The following is a 9933-nucleotide window of genomic DNA, read 5'->3' as shown; positions in this document are numbered from 1 at the left end:
CACCCATATACACACTATAGACACCTATATACACAGTATATACACCCATATAAACACTATAGACACCTATATACACAGTATATACATCCATATACACAGTATATACACCCATATACACACTATAGACACCCATATACACAGTATATACACCCATATACACACTATAGACACCCATATACACAGTATATACATCCATATACACAGTATATACACCCATATACACAGTATAGACACCTACATACACAGTGACAGTATAGACACCTATATACACACTATAGACACCTATATACACAGTATATACACCCATATACACAGTATATACACTCATATACACACTATAGACACCCATATACACAGTATATACACCCATATATACACTATAGACACCTATATACACAGTATAGACACCCATATACACACTATAGACACCCATATACACAGTATAGATAGCAGGGATCCCTCAGCTCTCTGGCACTGTGCAGCAGGATGAATGGCAGCATTATGAGCCGGTCCTGTCCCTGCAGCCCCCCCTACCCCCTCCTGCTCTCAGGTTTCAGCTCCATCCCCCCCGCCCCCCGCACACACAGTAGACGGCGGCTCCCGGGCCGGCAGAGCAGTATGCAGAGCGGCGGGCTCGGCGGAAGATGGCTGCGGTCCGTGCCCGGCTCCTGGTGCCCCTGTGCCTGGCCATCCTGCGGGCTGTGGCGGGAGAGGAGCTGGATGGAGAGGAGGTCTTTCTCCCGGAGTCTGCGCTCCAGAAGCCGAGCGTCCTGCTGGCCATCATAGCTAGGAACTCTGCCCACACGCTGCCCTATTTCCTGGACTGCATCGATAAGCTGGACTACCCCAAGAACAGGATCGCCATCTGGTGAGGGGGGCAGGACTGGCACCAGCCTCATACACAGGGATACATGACTGGCACCAAGGGAGAGATGACTGGCACCAAGGGAGAGATGACTGGCACCATCATACACTGGGATACATGACTGGCACCATCATACACAGGGAGAGATGACTGGCACCATCATACACAGGGAGAGATGACTGGCACCAAGGGAGAGATGACTGGCACCATCATACACTGGGATACATGACTGGCACCATCATACACAGGGAGAGATGACTGGCACCATCATACACAGGGAGAGATGACTGGCACCATCATACACAGGGAGAGATGACTGGCACCATCATACACTGGGAGAGATGACTGGCACCATCATACACAGGGAGAGATGACTGGCACCATCATACACTGGGAGAGATGACTGGCACCATCATACACAGGGAGAGATGACTGGCACCATCATACACAGGGAGAGATGACTGGCACCATCATACACAGGGAGAGATGATTGCACCATCATACACAGGGAGAGATGACTGCACCATCATACACAGGGAGAGATGACTGGCACCATCATACACAGGGAGAGATGACTGGCACCATCATACACAGGGAGAGATGACTGGCACCATCATACACTGGGAGAGATGACTGCACCATCATACACAGGGAGAGATGACTGGCACCATCATACACAGGGAGAGATGACTGGCAACATCATACACAGGGAGAGATGACTGCACCAGCCTCATACACAGGGAGAGATGACTGTCACCATCATACACAGGGAGAGATGACTGCACCATCATACACAGGGAGCGATGACTGGCACCATCATACAAAGGGAGAGATGGCTGCACCAGCCTCATACACAGGGAGAGATGACTGTCACCAAGGGAGAGATGACTGGCACCATCATACACAGGGAGAGATGACTGGCACCCCAGCCCCATACATAGGGAGAGATGACTGGCACCATCATACACAGGGAGAGATGACTGGCACCATCATACACAGGGAGAGATGACTGCACCATCATACACAGGGATACATGACTGGCACCATCATACACAGGGAGAGATGACTGGCACCATCATACACAGGGAGAGATGACTGGCACCATCATACACAGGGAGAGATGACTGGCACCAAGGGAGAGATGACTGGCACCATCATACACAGGGAGAGATGACTGGCACCAAGGGAGAGATGGCTGGCACCATCATACACAGGGAGAGATGGCTGGCACCGTCATACACAGGGAGAGATGACTGGCACCATCATACACAGGGAGAGATGACTGGCACCATCATACACAGGGAGAGATGACTGCCCCATCATACACAGGGAGAGATGACTGGCACCAAGGGAGAGATGACTGGCACCATCATACACAGGGAGAGATGACTGGCACCAAGGGAGAGATGACTGGCACCATCATACACAGGGAGAGATGACTGGCACCATTATACACAGGGAGAGATGACTGGCACCATCATACACAGGGAGAGATGACTGCACCATCATACACAGGGAGAGATGACTGCACCAGCATCATACACAGGGAGAGATGACTGGCACCCCAGCCTCATACACAGGGAGAGATGGCTGGCACCAAGGGAGAGATGACTGCACCATCATACACAGGGAGAGATGACTGCACCATCATACACAGGGAGAGATGACTAGCACCATCATACACAGGGAGAGATGACTGGCACCATCATACACAGGGAGAGATGACTGGCACCCCAGCCCCATACACAGGGAGAGATGACTGGCACCCCAGCCTCATACACAGGGAGAGATGACTGGCACCAAGGGAGAGATGACTGGCACCCCAGCCCCATACACAGGGAGAGATGACTGGCACCCCAGCCCCATACACAGGGAGAGATGACTGGCACCCCAGCCTCATACACAGGGAGAGATGACTGGCACCCCAGCCCCATACACAGGGAGAGATGACTGGCACCCCAGCCCCATACACAGGGAGAGATGACTGGCACCCCAGCCTCATACACTGCACTTTTCTACCACACAGTTGTTGATGTTACTTTATAGTCTTATTACACTACAGTGGATTTATGTTGCATTTGCTGTAATTTTTGATGCTTAAAGGGACTGTCCACTTCTTGACAACTTTTCAGGATGTATTAGCTATGTCTACTCTGCCTTCCACTGTCCTACAGACACATCCAGGTCTAGAGAACAGGTACCTGAGTAGATAAGGGGGGCAGACATGGCGGCTTCCATAGGAACCAACAATTAAAGTGGCCAATATCCCCTCAGGTATAAGGAGCAGTTAGTGATCTCTATGGATGATGAATAGTGAGAGCGGCCACATAGTCACCGCCTCACAGTGTCTTACCCCTTCTCCATAGCATTACCGCCTGCATCATCCCTGCTTTGTGACATAATTCCTGTTCTGTGACATCATTCCTGTTCTGTGACATCATTCCTGCTCTGTGACATCATTCCTGTTCTGTGACATCATTCCTGCTCTGTGACATCATCCCTGCTGTGTGACATCATTCCTGTTCTGTGACATCATTCTTGCTCTGTGACATCATCCCTGCTGTGTGACATCATCCCTGCTTTGTGACATCATCCCTGCTTTGTGACATCATCCCTGCTCTGTGACATCATTCCTGTTGTATGACATCATTCCTGCTCTGTGGCATCATTCCTGTTCTGTGACATCATTCCTGCTCTGTGACATCATCCCTGCTGTGTGACATCATTCCTGTTCTGTGACATCATTCCTGCTCTGTGACATCATTCCTGTTCTTTGAGATCATTCCTGCTCTGTGACATCATCCCTGCTCTGTGATATCATTTCTGTTCTGTGACATCATTCCTGCTCTGTGACATCATTCCTGCTGTGTGACATCATTCCTGCTGTGTGACATCATTTCTGCTCTGTGACATCACTGTATGAGTTTCCCTGTGATGTAATGTTACAGGGTACATAGTGAAATCACTTGCTTTCAGTACCATATTGTGTGTTCTATCTGCACTGTGACATTACAATGTTTATTATCTATTGTATTCTGGCATCACATTTTTTTTATTCTGGTGCTCTGACATCACAGTGTGTATTATTCCTGTGCTCTGACATCACAGTGTGTATTATTCCTCATAGTGTGACATCACAGTGTGTATTATTCCTGTGCTCTGACATCACAGTGTGTATTATTCCTCATAGTGTGACATCACAGTGTGTATTATTCCTCATAATGTGACATCACAGTGTGTACCTCATAGTGTGACATCACAGTGTGTATTATACCTCATAGTGTGACATCACAGTGTGTATTATTCCTCATAGTGTGACATCACAGTGTGTATTATTCCTGTGCTCTGACATCACAGTGTGTATTATTCCTCATAGTGTGACATCACAGTGTGTATTATACCTCATAGTGTGACATCACAGTGTGTATTATACCTCCTAGTGTGACATCACAGTGTGTATTATACCTCCTAGTGTGACATCACAGTGTGTATTATTCCTCATAGTGTGACATCATAGTGTGTATTATTCCTCATAGTGTTATATCATAGTGTGTATTATTCCTCATGGTGTGACATCACAGTGTGTATTATACCTCATAGTGTGACATCACAGTGTGTATTATTCCTCATAGTGTGACATCATAGTGTGTATTATTCCTCATAGTGTGACGTCACAGTGTGTATTATTCCTCATAGTGTGACATCACAGTGTGTATTATACCTCATAGTGTGACATCACAGTGTGTATTATACCTCATAGTGTTACATCATAGAGTGTATTATTCCTCATAGTGTTACATCATAGTGTGTAGTATTCCTCATAGTGTTATATCATAGTGTGTATTATTCCTCATGGTGTGACATCACAGTGTGTATTATACCTCATAGTGTGACATCACAGTGTGTATTATTCCTCATAGTGTGACATCACAGTGTGTATTATTCCTCATAGTGTGACATCACAGTGTGTATCACCTCTTGTACAGGGTTTATTATGAACCTGATTATTCTTCAGGCGGACGGTGGAATCTGCCTGTACATAAAATAGAGTCTATGGGTTCTGTAGTGTGCTGATACTCCAATAGTGATAATAATAATAATAATAATAATAATAATAATAATAATAATAATAATAATAATCAAATATTAAAAGTAATAATAATTCCTTTATTTATGGCATGCAGGGAGCTGTACAGGGTGACAGATCAGGGCTAACAGCTCTAAGCACATCCCTATTATCCAGTAGCACATGTATGGGGAATTTATGGGTAATTGTATGGGGAATTGTATGGGGAATGTATGGATAATTGTATGGGGAATGTATGGGGAATTGTATGGGGAATGTATGGGTAATTGTATGGGGAATATATGGGGAATGTATGGGGATTGTATGGGGAATGTATGGATAATTGTATGGGGAATGTATGGGTAATTGTATGGGGAATGTATGGGTAATTGTATGGGGAATATATGGGGAATGTATGGGGAATGTATGGGGAATGTATGGGGATTGTATGGGGAATGTATGGGGATTGTATGGGGAATGTATGGGGATTGTATGGGGAATGTATGGGGATTGTATGGGGAATGTATGGGGATTGTATGGGGAATGGATGGGGAATGTATGGGGATTATATGGGGAATGTATGGGGAATATATGGGGAATGGATGGGGAATGGATGGGGATTGTATGGGGAATGGATGGGGATTATATGGGGAATGGATGGGGATTATATGGGGAATGTATGGGGAATATATGGGGAATTGTATGGGGAATATATGGGGATTGTATGGGGAATGGATGGGGAATGGATGGGGAATGTATGGGGATTGTATGGGGAATGTATGGGGAATGTATGGGGATTGTATGGGGAATGGATGGGGAATGTATGGGGAATGTATGGGGAATGGATGGGGATTGTATGGGGAATGGATGGGGAATGGATGGGGAATGTATGGGGAATTGTATGGGGAATGGATGGGGAATTGTATGGGGAATGGATGGGGAATGTTTGCTCCTACAGGAACAGTAAGACTCCATCTCCTTTATGGCCCCTGTGGTATATTTGCACTAGACGCTGTTCTTTTATACTTTATCTGCTTAGTTGTTGGCACTAGAGTTTTGCACCATAAAAGTAATAATTTCTATTGACTGTGAAGCGTCCATCTGTGGTTCATCAAAGTCCATTCGCTCATGACATCCTAAGGTATTGAGTATATCTGCATGTGATCATGGTAGGTTTACAGGATAATAAGCTTAAAGTGGCCATACACCTTCACTAACACCGAACACATGCATGCTCAGTTTGGCTGATGTGGTTTCAGTAAGGAGTAGACGCTAACAGACACCTCCAGCTTCAGCGTTTGTCCAGGGAGAACAAGTTAATGGGCATTAAAAATGTACTCCGGCGAAAAAAAAAATGGTGTCAGAAAATTATATAAATTTGTAAATTACTTCTATTAAAAAAATTCTTCAATCTTCCAGTACTTCCAGCTGCTGCATGTCCTGTGGGAAGTGGTTTATTCTTTCCAGTCTAACACAATGCTCTCTGCTGCCACCTCTGTCCACGTCAGGAACTATCCAGAACAGTAGCAAATCCCCATAGAAAACCTCTCCTGCTCTGGACAGTTCCTGACATGGACAGAGGTGGCAGCAGAGAGCACTGTGTCAGACTGGACTACATCTGTCCATCACATAGAGCAGTAGTAGCACTCTCAGTCACGATGTCACTATAACTGTTCACAGCAGCACAGAGTATTTTACAGTTATAAATACAGGAGGCTGACAGTAACTGTGTCATAAGACAATGTGCAGAGAATAAACATACAATATGTTACCGGGATACTCTTATGGCTAATAAATCCTGTGAATAGTGGGATAGTGTCTGCTGTGTTGTGTGCAGGTGGTCGGCAGCAGTGTCCAGGGTGTGAACACGTCTATATAGCTTTGCTCAGTATCTGTTATCACAGCTGTTTGGACCGTCGGAGCTTTCATAGTAGCGCAGTGTATACAGTGCAGGGTGTGTGCGCTCTCAGTCGATCGAGTGTCTGCGATGAAAGCAAAAACTCACACTATTATTATTAGAGCACCAACATATTCTGCAGCTCTGTACAAAACTTTCATCTGCTACATCAGTCCCCGTCCCCACAGTGCACAAGAGGATGTCCCCCTACCTACCACTATTTATGTGAGGACCAGTTCACACAGAGCGGAATTCCGCGGAGGAGAGTTCCCACCTGCCTCAGTGTGTCTATAGGAAGGCTCGTGTGCCTCCTCTTCTGCCGCTCTCCACTCAAAGAATTGACATGTCAGTTCTTTGAGTGGAGAGTAGAGGAAGCAGAGGCACGCGAGCCTTCCTATAGACACACTGAGGGAGATTTATCAAACATGGTGTAAAGTGAAACTGGCTCAGTTGCCCCTAGCAACCAATCAGATTCCACCTTTCATTCCTCACAGACTCTTAGGAAAATGAAAGGTGGATTCTGATTGGTTGCTAGGGGCAACTGAGCCAGATCTTTAGGAGAGAGAAAGTCTGCTGCCACCACTCCTATCACACGGCGCAATGGCCAGCAGACTGTCGCTATCGTTATTGGGATTCTAGGTCACGCTTCAAATCAACGATCAGTTGACATTGTGCACGTCGGCTGATCATTGATTTAAAACATGACCTACTACACGAAACGATTATTGGCCGGAATGGTCGGTAATCGGCCAACTACGGCCAATGATCGCTTTGTGTAATAGTACTCTAATTCTATATTGTTCCTTCATTTGCTGGGATGAGATGGAATAAATGATCAAAGTTACGACTGTAACTAACGAATATCGGGGGAGATTTATCAAACATGGTGTAGGCCCAGTTGCCCCTAGCAACCAATCAGATCCCACCTTTCATTCCTCACAGACTCTTTGGAAAATGAAAGGTGGAATCTGATTGGTTGCTAGGGGCAACTGAGCCAGTTTCACTTTACACTGTTGTGATCTAATGATATATATATATGACTACATACACCATGTTTGATAAATCTCCCCCATTGTACTGTGTAATATGGTGAACGATTTTTGGGTAACGATAAACAATTTCGAATGCAATTGTTTACCATTAATCGTCACAAACCGCATTGTCTTACATTACCCTAAAGGCTCTATGACACGGGGCAATGTTTAGGAGAAACTGAGTGCCGACCTTTCAGATGAGCGCTCGCTTCCTCCTTCCGCCAATGGGCCAAGTACGGCTGATAATCACCTCATGTAATAGGGCCTTAACTTAGTAAAGATATAGAAGAGCAATGCAGACATGGAAATCCATAGCCTGCCCTCTAATTTTATAGTGCCGGAGTCTCCCTTTAACTCCCTGGCTTTATCCTGCAGTGTGCATATTGTTGGGGTGATGGGCTGTATAAAGTTAATCCCCATCGCAGTAACACCGCTGCCGGCATATCTGCGGTTCACTGAAGTGTCAGCGCTGAATAGACCGGGAGACGTCGGCTGCAGACTTTGTTGTGAGTCCTAGTTGTGCCAGTGCACTGATGCCATCATAATGGAGCCTTTCAGGATTTCTTCTATGTCAACAGCCTCCTGTCCCCTGGAGCAGAATAAAACAGATGCCCACATGGTTTAACCCCCTCTCAGCGTATAGTATCAGAGTCTGGGCTAACATACTCTATACTTTTTACATATGTCATGACCTCAGCCCAGATAGCCCCAGTTCCCTGACATAGAACACATAGAGCTGTGTCCGGCTCCTAACATGGCTCCGGGCACTTCAGAATTACTGACAGCACCAAGATTGCCTTATGGTGGATGTCAGCCTTCAGTCCTGTCTCTAGTATAGTCGGATATGAGGTACAGACAGCAACTTACACTCCTCTTCACAATAATTTTTGATCTAACAAATAATTCCTTTAAGCCCTTTAAGACCACTAATATGCCTTTTTTATAGTGACCAGTAAGGGGCCTTGCCTTTAGAGCAATTTCCGATCCCAACCATCAAACCACATAAAAGTCATAGTTGGTAGTGATCGCAGCATCTGGTTTTACACTGAAAAGGCGCTTTTTTTTTTTTACTGTATTGCGGTGCAAGTTCCAGCCTGTTCATAGGTTAGATGACCAGAAGTGACAGCTGATAGTTGGGGTCACACCAGGACTTGCAGCTATAGGTGCATAAATGAGGCTGTATTACCCTACTGTCAGTTTTGGCTGAAGGGCCTTTTACATGGATTGATGATCCTAGGAATGCTCATTGCCGTGTAAAAGGGCCAGCGACCAGCTAATGAAAGAGCCAGATCAGCTATCCTGACAGGCTGAAAAAATCGTTGTCCACACATCTCCCCATGAATTCTGTTCAGGCACCTACCCCCAATACTTACATGACCCAGCGCAGTCCGGCAGCGTTACATTCTCCCAGATCCCTGGAAACGGACCACCAAGGCACTGAAACCGTTCGTGTTCGAGTATGTGCATGGGGGTTGGGGGCTCTTGTGGCTGGAGGTACAATGCTGCCTCTGTCCACAAAAGAGACTGCTAATGGGATTTGCAAGCTTTAGTTACCATAGAGGTAGACCACATTTTGCCGGGCCCCCCTGCCGCACAGACCCCATAGTAGTTGCGTGGTCTGCCTCCATGGTAGCTATGCCACTGGCTGGAGAGCCACAGGTTGTAGACCCCTTAAAAGGAACCTGTCACCAAGACAATACTATCTAATCTATCACCATCATGTTATAGAGCAGAACCGATTGATATATATACATATATATATATATATATATATATATATATAATGTGGGAAAAGATTCAGAAAAACTTGTAACATGTTGATTAAAATCCCTGATCATTCTGTGTTAAGGAGTCCAGTGGGCGGTGTCACTCTGGACTCTTCAGCATGGAAACATCAGAGATTTCAATCAACATGTTACAAGTTATACTGAATCTTTTCCCACAAATATATATATATCAATCTGCTCAGCTGCTTCTGCTCTATAACATGATGCCAATAGCTTAGGTAGCATTTCTATGGTGACGGGTTTCCTTTAAGGAGAACTTAAGGACAGTCAATGGCAAAAACAAA

General features: G+C 45.6%; 1 protein-coding gene across 1 annotated transcript in view; it reads left to right on the top strand.

Annotated features, from left to right (window-relative positions):
• Nucleotides 1-615: 615 nt before the first annotated feature.
• COLGALT2 (collagen beta(1-O)galactosyltransferase 2) overlaps nt 616-9933 on the top strand; it is a 72913-nt gene continuing 63595 nt past the window's right edge. The window contains exon 1 of the mRNA XM_069968971.1: nt 616-868. Within this exon, the coding sequence (XP_069825072.1) occupies nt 645-868 (224 nt within the window). The 5' untranslated portion in view covers nt 616-644. The remainder of the gene's footprint in view (nt 869-9933) is intronic.

The sequence above is a fragment of the Dendropsophus ebraccatus genome, chromosome 4, assembly GCF_027789765.1.
Source record: "Dendropsophus ebraccatus isolate aDenEbr1 chromosome 4, aDenEbr1.pat, whole genome shotgun sequence".
Lineage (NCBI taxonomy): Eukaryota > Metazoa > Chordata > Amphibia > Anura > Hylidae > Dendropsophus > Dendropsophus ebraccatus.
The sequence above is the reverse complement of the archived record's forward strand: the minus strand, read 5'-3'. Positions and strand labels throughout refer to the sequence as shown.